General features: G+C 36.6%; 1 protein-coding gene across 2 annotated transcripts in view; it reads left to right on the plus strand.

The window, feature by feature from the left end:
• Window positions 1-3,493: 3,493 nt before the first annotated feature.
• Window positions 3,494-17,437, plus strand: part of LOC121421289 (eukaryotic translation initiation factor 4 gamma 2-like) — a 39,822-nt gene continuing 25,878 nt past the window's right edge. Inside the window, exons 1-6 of one of the 2 annotated variants that reach the window (XM_041615960.1) lie at window positions 3,494-3,576; window positions 6,399-6,583; window positions 12,436-12,561; window positions 14,698-14,800; window positions 16,224-16,334; window positions 17,153-17,219. In XM_041615960.1, coding sequence (XP_041471894.1) covers window positions 16,263-16,334; window positions 17,153-17,219 — 139 coding nt within the window. In that variant the 5' untranslated portion in view covers window positions 3,494-3,576; window positions 6,399-6,583; window positions 12,436-12,561; window positions 14,698-14,800; window positions 16,224-16,262. Of the gene's footprint in view, window positions 3,577-3,908; window positions 3,928-6,398; window positions 6,584-12,435; window positions 12,562-14,697; window positions 14,801-16,223; window positions 16,335-17,152; window positions 17,220-17,437 lie in introns of those variants that run through there. The other variant, XM_041615959.1, reaches the window with a different exon arrangement.

Consider the following 17,437-nt stretch of genomic DNA (forward strand, 5'->3'; position numbering starts at 1 on the left):
TTCTGTACATGCCGCTCCTCTGAGCAGGGATATGAGTATTTTAGTAACCATAGCTCTCTCGAAATAATGCGCGCGTTTTTCATTTTTTTAGGTCAATCTTTAGGGAACCCTGCCAGCTGTTTAATTTTGTCATGGAGACGAAATATTATTACTAATGTCATGGGGGAAATAAATGATAATAATAGGCACTAGCGTACCTAAAGAGTGTGGGCAGGGGGCAGACTACCCCTAACGAGTCACAACTCATGCAAGAGACATACCCCTGACCCCCTGACGAGTCACAACTGATCCAGGGGACGCCCCCCCCCCCCTTTGAGAAGCAAAATTAATAATTTGTAATGTAAAAATACAATGGAAACAGACGTGAGCCCCCTATTTTTAATTTGAAGACCTTTTATTTTTGCCTGTCAATATTTTTTTTCTGGTATGAAATCCTTTATTTGTGGTTGAAGACCTTTCTTTTTTTTTGGGGGGGGGGGCTTGTCAATTTTTTCGCAGACGAAATATCCTACGAAAAATTTGCTGGGTACGCCACTGGTATTAGGTAAAGAGTCAAGTTCTGATAGAAGGGTGAAAGGGAGGGACAACATATTTGTCCTTAATTCTTAAGAGGGGGAGGGCAAGTGGATTTCAAAAGAAAATGTTGGGGACAAGGGTGGATATTATATTTTTCTTAATTTAATAGTGGGAGTAAAATTCCCATAATGTCCCCCCTACTGCTTCAAGGGAGGGGATCATTTGCCTCAGTTAGCAGTAAAAACGTTGTTCATATATACCACCCTAAAAGTGCTAAATATGACGGAGTTTAATTTTTAAAGATCAAGTTCGCCCCGAAAAATGTTAATCTGAATAAAAAAAAAATCAAACAAGCATTACGCTGAAAATTTCATCAAAATCAGGTGTAAAATGAGAAAGTTATGGCACTTTAAAGTTTCACATATTTTTCACAAAAAAAAGCACAACCTTACTCAAAGATATGCAAATGAGAGACTGGGTCAATGATGCCCCCCCGGTTTATTTCCAATTCGTCCAATGCCAGTTCGTCTAATTGACAAAACGTTTATATCATTTGGTCTACCATCAGTTCTTTTATGTCACCACATGGTTTACACTGTAAAAACTGTGGTGCTAAAACTGACACCAATTGGTGTTAATAGAGGACCACACCCTGAGGTGTTAAAATTACACCCTAAAGATTGAACATAACACCAAAGAGTGTAAATGTAACAACCAAATGTGTTAATAACAAGTATAGGTGTAAAACTAACACCACCAATTTAACACCGGTGTAAAATAACTGGTGTGGTCCTCTATGTACACCGGTTAACACCACAGTTTTGGCTGTGTACTTTCATTTAGTTGGTCCAATAGCCATTTAGTCCATTTATTTTGGTCTAATTGGACTAGGTGTTAAATTGTGCAAAATAAATGAAAATTAAATGGATATCAGACCAACTGAGACGAAATGGTGATTAGACGAAGTGATGATTAGACCCGATGGTTGTTAGACTGAAAGTTGACCGACGGAATGGCATGAGACTAAATGAAAGTAGACCATGTGGTGAGTGGATGGGTTGTCAATAATAACGAATTGGCAATTTATCGTCCCTCACCCGAGTTCGATATCACTGCTCACTATTTCTTTTGTTTTTTATTGTTTAAATTACCTAATGTTTCAATTTTGGCAGATTATGGCAATAAGGACAAACTTGACTTAAAACGATGATAATTCCTCATGTATTCTTATTTCCTCAAGTATTATTATTTATTTAGTACGTTTAATCTTAAAATTATGTTACACAACTGCTGTAAAGTAGCAAACAACCTTTCAGAGAAAGAAATTCAAAGGTCTAGAAAATATAGTTAGCATGTTTAGAAAGTAATCTGACCCGAAATCTTTCTAAACTGAAGTAGGCAACGAGGGACGCTCGTGTTTTACTTGGGAGGGGTTCAACGAATTCTTCTGTGGAGGGGATGGGGCGATTGCGAATTGGCCATTCTCATCATTATGATGGCGCTGTTCTTCTCATGAAAATAATTGCGATCAAGCTTTTGAGTCTATATCATCCCAATTGAAAGGGATGTTCCAGGCGCGTCTAGGCTGGAGATATTTATACCTCAATATATAAATGTAGTAAAATTCACAGAGCAAAATGCTGAAATTTGTTCAAACTTAACAAATAACGAAGCTATTGAATGTTAAAGATTTTCATTGTTCCGGTGAAACAGTTATAGGCATGTGTTCATGAATATTCATTAGGTAGGCTGACGTTGTTTGAATTGAATAAGAAATTAGGTTTATCCATAAAATTTCTACCAAGAAATGAAACAATTCGATTGACAACTGATAAAGTGAATTAGTTATCTAGTGCCCCCAACGTACTAATGGAGACACATCATTTCAACATTTATGGAAAAATTAAACAGTTCTGATTTCATGTAATAACATAATAAAAAAGAAAGTGGGGATGTGTCATCTTCAGCCCATCTAATGAATATTCATTACGATGTGCATAACTGTTTTCCAAAAATATTGATAAACTTTAAAATTCAATAACTTCATTATTTGTTATCCGATTTTCATGAAATTGTCAGCGTTTTGGTCTTTAGATTTTACTCTGTTTTTTAATATATGAATGTTTTCAGCCAGGACCATCCCTTTAAACCAAATTAATTGATCTTTCTTGTATGAAATATTATACTTTATGATCGAGATTTCAATCGCTCATAAATTCTGATTTCTCTTTTGTCTTGATTAATTATCTAACTGGTGAGGGGCCTTGTTGCAGAATTTCAGATGATTAAAAAAAATCATGATTTTCCTCTTATCTTGTTCTCCCCATGTTTTCTCTCTCAATTACTTTTTTGTGTTTTTTTTTTTGGGGGGGGGGTTGAATGGGTTTGAGCAAATTGTAAGGGGCTCTAAGCCACACAAAGTACCACCTCCTATAGAACCGCGCTTGGTCGATCCGATAGAGATATATTCTTATTAGGCGTAAGTAAAGACTTCTTGGCTTAACCCCTTTCCCCACACTTCCCCCTCCCCTCTAAAAAAGAAAAAGATAGAAGGGGGGGGGGGTACTCGCAATCCCGCTCGCAATTATCGCTGGTACTCACACCACAAGCTATTCCTGCAAGTATCAGCGTATCTTGAAAACAAAATGTATTTCAATTATTCAAAATATTCATATTTCTTCCTAAAATCATGAGCTTCAAAGTCGTCCTAAACAGTGACGTACATCTATATACGTAATTTATCAGAAATGTCGTGATTTTCGTAGAATGACGGCGAAATGCAATTCACAGCAGAAGAATTATTTATTGCCAATTTAAAACAAGACAAATTAGGAAAAAAACATAAATATTTTTTTAAACAATTTGTAACAAAAATGAATTTGATAAAATTATTTATTGAATATTAATTATTTTAAACGTTTAAAATTTAAAATTAACTTTTGAAATATATAGAATGACAACTAACAAAACGCAAATACAAATTCTAAAAGGTCATTTAAAAGACGACCTCTATTTACACAATTTCCGGTGTTGGACGCGAACAAAGAAAGTTTTATGATTGTAAGTCCATGTAAATTGCTGATTTTATGTAATGTGTTTGCGTGGTGTGTGATTGTTATATATATTACGGGAAATAAATATTTTATATGTCTCTTCAACTTTGTATTAATTTAAAATAGTGTGTAGTAATGGGGCCAAATGCATTCGAAATGTTGGTTTACGTTGACAATTTGTAAACGTAGCGTAGCCGCCCTGAGCTGAGGCACGACAGCGCATCCAGTCTGTCTGCACTACGTGCAATGCAATGCATTGCATGCATGTATCGTATCTCTCTGTGACTGTCGTGAATGCATCCTTGATTGGGCATCGATGTTGAAACTTGCATGGCTGTGCTGTGGCTGTGAGTCGGTGGTGAGTGGAGTGGCAGGCCTTTGCTGTAGCTTTGTTTGTGTCTGGGACTGGACATGGTTGTGGGTTTCACACCGACTGACTAAAATTTCCCCACCCATTCCATTGTCATTGTCATTGATTGACTAAATTTGTTTGCAAAAATCATTAGGATGGGGGGGGGGGGGGGGGTCGAGTGACTGGTCACTTTATATTTTTGAAGCCTTCATTTTTGTCTTTAGAGTAAAAATATAAATTCAATAAGTTGTAGTCGTCTTCTATCTTGTTCTATATTATATTTCCTAATATTTTGTACTAAAAATTGATGAAACTTTGCTAGAAATTTTTTTCAAATGACTTTCGATTATTCTAAAATTGATCGTCCAGGACACACAACCTCTCTGGACACACAACCATATTGGGTATACTACATGTACTACTAGTACTAGCCAATTTGGCCTTATCATGAAATTTGTCACCTTTATTACTTATTAGACTCTTCTCATGTTTGTCGTGTGTCTGTGCACTCGTGTACTTTGTTTCTTTTTAGAAACAGTTGTAAAATGATTTGTCTATTGATATACTGAATGTACAGTTAAACAAACATTTTCAATTTTTTGAGAAAATGACATTTCTTTGATTTTTTACCATCTGATATCTAGGAAAGCTGTGCGCATATGACGTCACAAATCAAATGATTTTAATTTTAATAAATTTTTTATTTGATGGATTTTTCTCAAACTTTAGGAAAAATTGTTCACTTATTTTTTCTGCTATTTTTTGTTAATAACCTTTACCTGTACTTTACCAGTTCCTTTTTGGCCAATGCTGCCCTCCCCTGACAAGGGAAAACAACTCTGGGGAGCTTTTTTTTTCAAAATTTTTATCCAACAATTTGTCAGACCTCACAACTTTACTTGATTTTTATTGGTTGAGAAGCTCCGTTACTATGGTAGGTCGATAAAATGGGACTTGGTGGATGAATCTCCTGACAAGTCTGTTCATGAATTGCTCCCTCTTCTAATTTTTTTTCTTCAAAGTTTGGGATATTTTATGTACATGTATGCTCTATATGATGCTAAAGGAATCGGAGTCACATACATGTACAATGTATCCTCCAATTTCTGACATGTAGATGCTTCACAAGCAAGTACATACATGTAAATCTATCAAGGCTGTGACACTTATTCCTCACTATCTGTCCTCAGAGCTACTTCCTTTTCTCAGTGGATGTCAGAATGTCACTAATATATATATCATATATATATATATGATTTTTAGAGTTACGATTGATTGCAACTTTTCTGCAACGGGCCCCTGGGGCCCGTTGCAGAAAGATTTGCAATCAATCGTAACTCTAAAAATCATGCGTAACTTTATTTTCAACCAATCAACACCGCGCATTTGGGACTTGCAATTGATTTTTTGACTTGCGTTTAAACGCAACTCTTTCTGCATCGGGCCCTAGAGCTCCGTAACACAAAGATTAGCGATCAATTGCTAAATGACCTGACCAATCACTATCAATGTTACACGTGCATTAGGTATAAAATACTGACCAGGGACCAATCAGTGCGTTTTTTTCGTATTTGCAATCCATCGCAAACCTTTGTGTTACGGAGCCCAGATGTACAATGTAGGTTTGACAGAGCTGCCAACCAGTACGTTTTGGGTGTATGTAGTACATTTTTGCAAAGAAAATAAGACAGTACATGAGTACTGTATGTTTTTTCTTTTAAAAAATATGATTTTTTTTAATACCAAACCTTAATTATTGAGATAAATCATCTCTGAATGTCTCTATTTCATAAAACTTGCACAAATATGGTTATTGGATCAATGTAATTTCAGGTACCTTTTTTTTCAATCATTTTGTTAAAACCAGGGTGAGATATACACATGTTGCAATGTTTTTTTTTTCATCTGCAAGAGCAGTGCGCATGTTAGCTTGCATGCAGCTTGAGCACCACAATGAACGTGCGCGTCATCCATTTTATAGTTTTTTTTGGGGAAAATCAGAATGGGTGAAAACAATACAACTTTTCATTCCCAGAGGTTAGCAGGTCAGGGGGGTGTTTCACAAAGATTTAAGTATGACTTAAGTCGCACTTAAATGTCGACGCGTACATGATATGCAACGCGCAATCTTATTGATCAATACGCAGTAGTGCGCGTCCTCTTGGCATGATCTGACCAATACTGTCATGCCTTTCATACTACGCGCAACTAGACATTTAAGTGCGACTCTAAGTCATACTTAAATCTTTGTGAAACACCCCCCAGGTGGGTGTTTCATAAAGCTGTTCGTAAGATAAGAACAACTTTAAGAACGACTGGTGATCCTTTCTTTTGGTAAATAGTATACACCATAGGCGGTGGTTTAGCGCGTAAGAAAGGATCACCAGTCGTTCTTAAAGTCACTCTTAACTTACGAACAGCTTTATGAAACGGCCCCCTGGTGTGATTGAATTTTATTGATTCCATGTCCGATGCAGGTTTATTACACATGAGTTGCTAGAGACAAAGAGAGGAGGAAGAGAGAGGAGGTTTAGGAACTTGTCTTTTGAGAGGCTGTCCACAAAACACTGGGCAAGGTGGAAGGCCCGGCACCAAGAAGTGGTGCTTCTCGAGCTCTCCCTCTTGGCAGGACGCAAGAGACACCACAACAAAATTACCAAAGGTAAGGTGTTGAGTCTCGTGCTTATTGGGTGTTAATAATTTTTGTGTTGGTGTTAAGTTTGTGTTAACCAGGGGGTATGGTGCTTCTCAAGCTTTCCCTCTTGGCAGGATGCAAGAGACACCACAATAAAATTACCAAAGGTAAGGTTTTAAGTTTCTTGCTTATTGGGTGTTAATGATTTTTATGTTGGTGTTAAGTTTGTGTTAACTAGGGGTATGGTGCTTCTCAAGCCTTACATTACCTCTTTGCAGGGGTGCAAGAAATACCACAATAAATTACCAAAGGTTAGGTTTCACATGGTTATACATGTACATTGGGTGTTAATTACTTTTGGTGTTGGTGTTTGTGTTAATGGGGAGGGGGGGGGATAATTCTACCAAACCTTAAGTGATGCTCTCCGTCTTTGCATGATGCAAAAGACACCACAATGAAATTACCAAAGTTACAGTAAGGCTTTTTAATCTCTTGCTTGGTGGTTGTTAACATGTTGGTGTTAGAATGGGGTAATGCTACATGTATCAAACTGTAAGTGGTTCTTCTCCAGCTCTCTCTCTGGACAGGGCACAAGAGACACCACAACAAAATTTCCAAAGAGTATTGGTGTTTAATCTCTTGCTTTTTGAGTGTCATTAACTTGGTGTTAGTTTTGGGTAATGCTATCAAACTGTAAGCTGTGCTTGGCAAGATGCAAGAAACACCTATGAAAAAATTACTGAAAGCATGTTTTTAGAGGTAAAATGGGTGTTTAAAGGGTGGTGAAAGTCAGTGTTGGTGCTAACAAACTGAAAGTCTTTCTCAAGCTCTCATTAGAAAAATCAAACTCAAATCATTAGAACAATCAAACGGATAAAGTGTATGTCCCCAAGTATAGATAGTCAAATACATGTAGTTATTTCAATCTTGATTTTGAAACAGTTAACTTTGATTAGAGTCCACCAAACAAATAATGTTTATTTTCTAGTTCTTTCTCTTAAATTGGTAGGATGCGAGAGACACCAGAACAAAATCATTAAATGCAAGGGGTTCTTTTCCAAGAACTTAAAGATAAATTCCAGTAGTTGCAGTAAAAAATGATTTCATGAGAAAGTCAGTAAAACAAGGCTTAATTGTCAGTATATCATCGAGGATCTAGATCTGGTACAGTTGCATTAACTGAACTTTGTGAAATCTTGAAATCTACGCTGAAAAATGTTCACACCGAAGATCCCCAACACAGATAAGCGCACGTGGGACAATGTATAATTATTGCTTAGAGCGTCGGGCCCGACGCCCTACCCGAATCCTGTGCTTATTTGCTGATTTCTCAGCAATTACACAATTTCTTCCAGAATCCTTTGGCACATGCGTTTTATTTATACAAACAGACACTTTGGTGGTCATTTCATTGGATTCTGTACGAACTCATTTTGATATCGTTACCAAAACTAGCATTTACCTTTAAAATGATATCAGTTTTGATGTTGACATGTGATGTTGTTGCACTATAAGCACTGTAGTGCACTGATTTTTTGTTTTACTAGTAAACAAAACGCAAATTTCGTTAGGTTATACTTTTCATGTAAAAATTCCTTTGCAAAACGGAATTCAGGTTTTTACTGCGTACATTTTCAGTGACAAAACGCAATTTCCATTATAAGATCAAGTTGAAATGGAATTACAGATTTTCAGAAACGGAAAAGACCATTTTTGAAACGGAAATCACTGTCTCTAGCACTGATATAATTTATCAATTATAGATCAATTGATAATTATATTTTTGTATGGGATACACTGTGTAGCAAGGCTAGTGTGTACATGTAGCAAGAAAATAGGATGAAATGTGTACATCATGTGGTTTTTAAAACCCGGGGTTGAGTCCATGGTTTATGCAGATTTCCTTTATAAAGTATGCGCAATTGAGCGCGTATTAGGTGTGTGTATAAACAATGTCCAATGCTGATGCACGCTTTTGTCACAGTGCGCCAAATTGACGCCTGTTGCTGTGGTTATCCACATTATTTTATTCATGAGTCCACTCTTCAAACAGTGGGCTCATGAATAAAATAGCGTATCTTACCATGGTAACAGGCGTTAATTTGGCACACTGTGACAAAGGCGCGCATCAGCATTGGACATTTTCATACACGCGCCCGATACGCACTAAATTAATATACAAGAAATCTGCATACACCATGGATTCAACCGTGCGTTTTTAAAACCACCTTTGTGAATTCGGGCCAGTATGGACAGAGCCGACAGACAGGGCAATCAAAGTATGGAGGGATGACATCATAGCCTTGTCTGATCCCTACAACCTTGGCTTATCAGTGATACTTCCCTTGTCTCTCTCTACAAATAGGAAGTCATAATAAAGAGCAGGTTCACATCGCACAAAGGATTGTGATAGATTCTAAATTATGAGAGAGCGATTCTGATTGGTTCCTAGTCAGTCTACTGACCAAAATATGCATGCAACAATGATCTTGATTGGCCGTTGTAATGTAGTGATTGATTTCAAACCTTTGTGTTATGCAGCCCAGTGGCCTGTAGTAACACAAATCTTCGCAATGATCATACATTTCCATGTAGAATATTTTTTTACAATTGATTGCATTGTCTTAACTGTCAGGGATTCAGGGAATAATTTTGCTTCACAAATTTGAAAAGCATTGTTCAAGAGAAAAGCTCTCAACTATACAGTAATGTACAGTCCTATGTAAAAATATGCTATGTACAAAATGCATAGCAGTCTTTGAAAAATGTGGAGCAAGTTGCGATGCGATACCAGGAAAGTTATTCCGTTACTGTACAATTAATCATGAAAATCAAGCGCACGGTTATTTGCTTAACTTTGTGTTTAGGTACCCAGGTCTAATTTGTCTGTAAATTGTTAGAACAGCGTAAAGGAAATGTAATGTACAGTGTATGTACGCCCAGTGTGTCAATGTGCATGTACACAGAATTTTTTTCCCTTCCTCTTCTAAATAACAGCATCCTTTGTCACCCTGGTAGGGACATGGAACAAACTGATACTCCATATTCACAGTAGATATAAAACTGTGCAGATCATCAGCATTTATGAGTTTTACTGTGTGAAATGTACTTCAGGAAATAATTTTCCTGGTATCACATCGCACTTTCGCTCCACATTTTCGAAAGAATGCTATGCATAAAGTCTTTTGTATAGCATATTTTTACATTGGACTGTGCATTACTTGAGAGCTTTTCTCTTATGACCAAAAATGCTAAAAAAGAAAAGAAATCAAATTAGTAAAGCAAAATCATTCCCTGTACTTGTGTATTTTGTAATGCTGTATTATGATGAGGTGGCACATAATACTTATGGGATAATCTCATTTAAATTGTTATCATTTGAATTTTGATGCTGATTACATCAAGGTGACGGTGTCATGAAAATTCAAAACGCCAGTCCTCCCAAACTTTACAAAAGATATTTAAAGGGTATATTTTAATTGCTTTTAGGAGAATCCCTTTCTACATGTAGCCTCTGATATTCAACTTGTAATGAACTTCAATTTTGCATTTTGCTTTCAATCAACTTTTTAGACAGATTCAACAGAGATGTACAATATACGTGATCATTCAGTTTACTGGAATTTTAGTGCAGGTGTAAACCATTCAATTTTCAAGATACATACTGAATACGAAACAAATTGCGCAACAGCCTTATCACTGTACATGTATGTCTGATTTCAAAATCAAAACATAGATAAAGGACATTGCCAAATACTCTACAGTGTCCTGTGTTTGATTATCATCCATTGTTTTGGTAAGCTGTAGATTTAAACTGTCTGTTTCGCAGCACTGGCCAATCGGGGGGGGGGGGGTGCCCCATTTTCTGTGCAAAATAATGTAAAAATGCCATTGAAACAGAAATGTGCTCCCCCTTTTGAAAGTGAAGACTTTTTTTTTGGGGGGGGGCTTGTCAAATTTCTTCTGGGATGAAATATCCATCTTTTTGGGTTAAAAAATGTGCTGCCCCCCTTTTTGGAAAATCCTGGATCTGCCCCTGTTTCGCAGGGTTTTAAGTAGGCCTAATTGATGGCAATCAGCAGTCAGGCCATTGATGCTAAAGTCAGGCCCTGCTAAAGTTAAAATTTTTAAATAAAAATTGCTACTCGAGTATTAGTACTCAACTGTGTATCGTGTAGCCTACATACATGTACGTACAAGGTCGTGTTTATGCTTCCACTTTTCAGGCCAGAATCAGCGTTTCCAAACGTGATTAGTCCAAAACACGGTTGCGTCCATGCTTATTTTCATGTAAACGCTGTTTCAAAACGCCAATCGTAAACTCTCAAAAAGGTGCGTTTGTAAACGTTTGACCAGAATCAGGCTTTCTGGGGAAGTATATTAAAACAGAACCACGATCGTAAACGTGTTTAAATGACGTCATTTGGTAGGCCTACATGCTTCCAGTGAGATGAAGATCTGCGGGCAAATACAGTCGCATTGCTCCATGTTATCTCCACGTACAGTACATGTAATAACAACACTCGGAAAAAAAAACTTTCGAAAAAAAGGCACGCCCAATTTGACCACGCTTTCCTGCTCAATGAAACTTACGATGCGAAGCCAGCTGGAGATTGTGATTTCGCCTCTGAAAAGTTAAGCATAAACAGCACTCCCAGAACCACGTTTACGATCTGCGTTTTGAATCGACGTTTGAGAACGCTGAATATGTCCTCGCAATGGAAGCATAAACACACCCCAAGATGCATGTATATTTTGTGTAGTCTTGTTGAGTAGAGCTTTCTGTACATGTAGCTTATGCATGTATAGTGAGTCATTGTTATTATAACATGCCCTTGAACCTATGGCAAGGCTTACCCATCAACAAGGAAGAGGCTTGAACATGATTGGTTCAGAGTAATGTACGTGTACATGTATTTTCCTTGTTGATATTCAGAGCATGGGCATTTACACGTATGTCTAATAAAGACTCATCCCATGGCATTTACAATTTATAAAGGTCTGTTCATATGTAATAAATAACTATAAGCAAGATCTAAAAAGACTGTTCACATGATGTCATTTATAACATTTTTTTGACTTTTTTCACATGTAGCAAACAATCATAAACAAGATCATTCTTACATTCAGTACATGTACATGTATGTACAGTGTTCATATTAATAGGGCTGTTCACATTTTAGGTTATTGGGACTTGGTCACATAACATTCACCAACAAGCATGAGCAAGATTATTCTCAATATTCAGAATGTATATGTTGTAATAGGGCTGAGATTGTTGACTGTTATTGATGACTGTGTTCATATACTAAAGTACACTGTCAAGCCGACTCCCTTTTAAAAAAAGTACCACCTACAAGTAACTACAAATACATGTATCATAATTGTGGCTTCATTTGATCTTAGAACTGCATTAAAACATCATATGACCATATACATGTAGCATGAACAAGATTGTTGAGTGTTATTGTCGACTGTGTTCATTTGTTTGAAAGTACACAGTCAGGCCTACTTTCTTATTAAAAAACTACCACCTGCAAGTACATGTAACTACAAATAACAAAATTGTGGCTTAATTTCATCTTAGAATTGGAAGAACCTGTCTGTAAACAACACCTGTTTAAAAAGACTATTTCTCATCTTTTATACAGGATTGTCTACAGTACCAGTCAAAATTCTGTGACTACCTGTTTCACCAGAGAATAGATTCCGTCCACTGAATCTATCGTTCTCTGGAGAAACAAAATTGTTCTCTGGAGAAACAGGTAGTCAAAGAATTGTGACTGGAAGTGTACATGTTTCACCATCTGCTTGATAAAATGAATTTTATGAAATTTCATGATGAAAACTATAATTTTGTCTTATCGTCCTTTTGACAGCAACTACCCCCAAAATGAACCAGCAGTGAGAAAAGTCCCTAGATGGGTGCCGCCGAGCACCTCAAGACGTGATGAATCAGGCAGCAGTCATGATAAGCAAGACATTGTCTTTAGGCGTGTCCGTGGGTAAGTTCTTTCAATGTTGCTGTTATGGGGGGGGTGGACAAAGATTGGAGTTGGACACTCAGGGTAAGTACATGTAAGACCTTGTCTTCAGGCGTGTCCGTGGCTAAGTTCTCTAAATATTACTCTTATGGGGGTGGGGGGTTGACAAAGATTGGAATCAGGCAGTCATGATAAGCAAGACATTGTCTTTAGGCATGTCCGTGGGTAAGTTCTCTCAATATCGCTCTAATCTGGAGGGGGGTGCCGGTGGGTGAATACTTGTTGATTTTTTTTCTTTCCTTGTTTGTCTGTTTCCAGTATCAATAAACTTATCCAGCAAGCATAACACTGAAAATTCCATCATTGAAACCATAAGCGAAATATTGACATGTCATAACTTTCTTATTTTACATCTGATTTTGAAGAAATTTTCAGTGTTATGCTTGATATTTTTCTCTATTGATTGAAATCAACATTTTTGAAGGCCAATTCCACCTTATTTTTCTCAAACAGTTACATGCACAACTCAGTAATATGCTAATGGGAGTTTCAATGATGTCTATCACTCTTTATTTTTGTTTTCCATTGTTTGAATTATACAATATTCAATTTTTACAGAATATAAAACTTGTCTGAACCACACAATGTTAATTCCACATATTCAGGGAGGAATCAACTCGATTTTTCATGACAAGGTGGAGAAAATCAGAATATTTCAAATTTTTTATAATAATGGTAGAATACAAAAGTACAAATATTGCAAAATAGTGAGTGGGTGACATCATCAGTCCATTCATTTGCATACCGACCAGGATGTGCATATAAATGTTTTGTGCAATTAAGCAAAATTTTTAAATGTCACAACTTTCTTATTCTACATCCGATTTTGATGGAATTTTCAGTGTTATGCTTGTTGGATTTTTCTCTTTTTGTCTCACCTGCGAAGCAGAGTGAGACTATAGGCGCCGCTTTTCCGACGGCGGCGGCGGCGGCGGCGGCGTCAACATCAAATCTTAACCTGAGGTTAAGTTTTTGAAATGACATCATAACTTAGAAAGTATATGGACCTAGTTCATGAAACTTGGCCATAAGGTTAATCAAGTATTACTGAACATCCTATTAAAGTTTCATGTCACATGACCAAGGTCAAAGGTCATTTAGGGTCAATGAACTTAGACCATGTTGGAGGAATCAACATCGAAATCTTAACCTGAGGTTAAGTTTTTGAAATGTCATCATAACTTGGAAAATATATGGACCTAGTTCATGAAACTTGGACATAAGGTCAATCAAGTATCACTGAATATCCTGCATGAGTTTCACGTCACATGACCAAGGTCAAAGGTCATTTAGGGTCAATGAACTTTGGCCGAATTGGGGATATCTGTTGAATTCCCATCATAACTTTGAAAGTTTATGGATATGATTCATGAAACTTGGACATAATAGTAATCAAGCATCACTGAATATTTTGTGCAAGTTTCAGGTCTCATGATTAAGGTCAAAGGTCATTTAGGGTCAATGAACTTTGGCCGAATCGGGGGTATCTGTTGAATTACCATCATAACTTTGAAAGTTTATTAGTCTAGTTCATTAAACTTGGACATATGAGTAATCAAATATCACTGAACATCCTGTGCGCGTTTCAGGTCACATGACGAAGGTCAAAGGTCAATGAACTTTGGCCGAATTGGGTTTATCTGTTGAATTACCATCAAAACTATGAAAGTTAATGGATTTTATTCATGAAACTTGTACATAAGAGTAATCAAGTATCACTGAACATCCTGTGCGAGTTTCAGGTCACATGATCAAGGTCAAAGGTCATGTATGGTCAATGAACTTTGGCCATGTTGGGGTTTTTTGTTGAATAACCATCATATCTCTGTAAGTTTATTGGTCTCGTTCATAAAAAGTGGACATAAGAGTAACCATGTATCACTGAACATCTTGTGCGAGTTAGAGTAGTATTCAAAGTCAGCACTGCTGCTATATTGAACCGCGTGATGCAGGTGAGACGGCCAGAGGCATTCCACTTGTTATTCAAATGAACCTTTTGTTGGGGTGGACCTGTCCTTGAAAAATTTCTGGGGCTTTGCTTTTAATACTTGTATGATGATATTTTTTGTTGTTTTTCCTTTCTTTGTCTGTTTGCAGTATCCTCAATAAACTTACCCCAGAAAAGTTTGACAAACTGTGCCTGGAACTTCTCAATGTAGGAATCCATTCCAAAGTTATCCTTAAAGGCATCATATTACTGGTGAGTTTTCTTTTAAAATACATTTCTTTCCTAAATCCTTGTATGATCATTTCTATCAATTAATATTATAAATAATGAATGTTAATGAGTGCAATGGAAGAAAACTTCATGAGGTGAAAGATGAATAGAACATTCATTCCATCTTTCACCGAATGAAGTATTCTGTCCATTGCACGGATGAAAATGATAATTATTTGGTTAAATATGACATCTGAAATAAATTCCTTTTCATATGAAATTCATGAATTTCAATGCAAAATGTGCAAAGCGTGATTATCGGGTACATACAACATGCATCGGTGGCTCAGAGCGCGTGCAATGGACGAAATCGCATGGATCCAATATTGCACGATGAATGGGTCCATAAGTGCACAATTGATGACATTGTAAAATGGGCTGAATGATCGATATCAAACAACCAATCAAATGACAAGGATCTATCTAGGTGTCATGTAAATAACAATGTTGAAATAATATTCAGATATTGCCTACCTAGAATTTGAATATAACATTTCTTCTACCCGACGGAGTTATATTTTTCCCAAGGGATTATATTTTGCCCGAAGCGGGAAAATATTATCCCGAGGGAAAAATATAGCTTCGGAGGGGAGTTGAAATGTTATTTATTAAAACGATAAACCAGGCAATATCTGTTATATTATATAGTATATGTGGATTCGCCATCAGAAATTGCATTCATCATCTGGCTCAAACCCGAAATTCATGCTTCAGCTCTGATCCATCTACGACTACGTCATAATAGATTTTTTTATGATACATCAAGCGCGTTCTTCATGCAATCGACGCGTTAACATTAGCGCATACATTTTTACACTTGTTACGCAACTTGTATGCAGCGAGTGACGTCACCTCAGTGAATATAACGCCGCAATTCAAAATACAACGCAGTATATTCCTTAACGTGACGTCAAAACCTAGAATATAACAAAATGCGATCCTCGCAGCTATGGTCACGTGATGGCGTGTTGACCTATCACTGATTCGAATCTACATGACCTATGTAATATTTCCATATATTGCTACATGTAAATGCGGTATGAATTTTTTGAGCAGTGAATTAGCATGTTATAAGGCCCTATAATATGTTATAAGATTACACTGCGACGAATGCTGTTTTAAAAAAATAGGAACCTGGCGGGATTAGAGTTGTTGAAAACTTCAGGTGGTGTTATTAATACATCAGTCACATTTCCCTTATTGCGGCCGTACAGCAAGTCGGTTTAACATTTTTTGTACCAGCTACATATAGATGGTTTGAATAAAAGTAAATAAAAAAGGCTGTTTTCAACTCGTCATACAGCCGCGGTCGGGCAAATGTGACTGAGAGATATTATGACATGGTTAGTATCCCTGGTTTAGTATCTGCCTTAAACTGTAAATCATCTTCTTATTTACATTGTAGGTGTTTGAAAAAGCTTTAGAAGAGCCAAAGTATAGTTCTATGTACTCGCAGCTATGTAAGAGACTAGACGAAGACGCCCCCGACTTCGAACCTTCGGGTTCAAATGTGAAAGTAAGTGTTCGGCTTATTAAATTTGAGTTTAAAGTTAAAACTCACCCTATGATAAAGTTCATTATTTGATAAAAGCCTGCGTTATGGCCTAGCGGATTTGTCTCCGGACTTTGAAATAGAGAGGTGTTGGTTCAATCCCAGCCATGGCGTAGTTTCCTTCAGCAAAAAATTGATCCACATTGTGCTGCACTCAATCCAGGTGAAGTAAATGGGTAATTCCTGAAAAAAAGCTGTAAGCACTGAAATTGGAAGCCAAGCTACCTTGAGCACCTATTACAAGATGGATATGAGCACTATACAAATACCCCAATATTATTAAAACAAAAGAAATGTATTAAGGTTTGAAATAATCCATCAAAGAATAACAGATTTATGGACTTTAATTATTTATATTATGATTGGAGATTGGGTGGTCCTTTTCAGGACCAACACTTGCCTAAGAAAGATACATGGTGTACCGTGAAATCTACTCTACTATTTTTTATGATGTCACAAACTCAAAGCTTCCCCATATGTCATGTGATATGAATTCCATAAAGTGCCATATTATCAGAAAATTGAAGTGTTTTACTTGTGCTTTTATCATGTGATCGGCCGCATCACTTTGTACCCCATGCTATAAGTAAATCTATTTTTATTCATCATTAAACCTTGAGAAAAACTGGAATTTATGAAATTTAATATAATAATTCTCATTATTAACCTTTCACCCAAGCTTCAGGTGATCTTACAGTTTTATGAATAATTGCTCATTTTTATTTATCATTATTTTGTATTATTGTTTTTATTAATATGTTTTTTTCTTTTAATACTCTCAGACTTTCCGGCGCTTGCTCATCACCAAGTGTCAGGACGAATTTGAAAATCGATCCAGAGCTTTTGCCGGTAAGTAGAATAATTCCTTTCAGAGTATCAGTGCAGTGTATAGACAATTTTTAGTGTGTGCAACATGTGTTGCATTGTTTTAAACTGTCTTGTTTTTCTTGTTGTTATTGTAATTTTATGTTTTGTAATAATCATAGATTGAATTTAGATGTAAAAAAAATTCATGTACCGGGTATTAAAAAAAATACTATTAGATTTGTTTGCAATAATGTGCTTGC

Source organism: Lytechinus variegatus, chromosome 9 (genome assembly GCF_018143015.1).
Source record: "Lytechinus variegatus isolate NC3 chromosome 9, Lvar_3.0, whole genome shotgun sequence".
NCBI lineage: Eukaryota > Metazoa > Echinodermata > Echinoidea > Temnopleuroida > Toxopneustidae > Lytechinus > Lytechinus variegatus.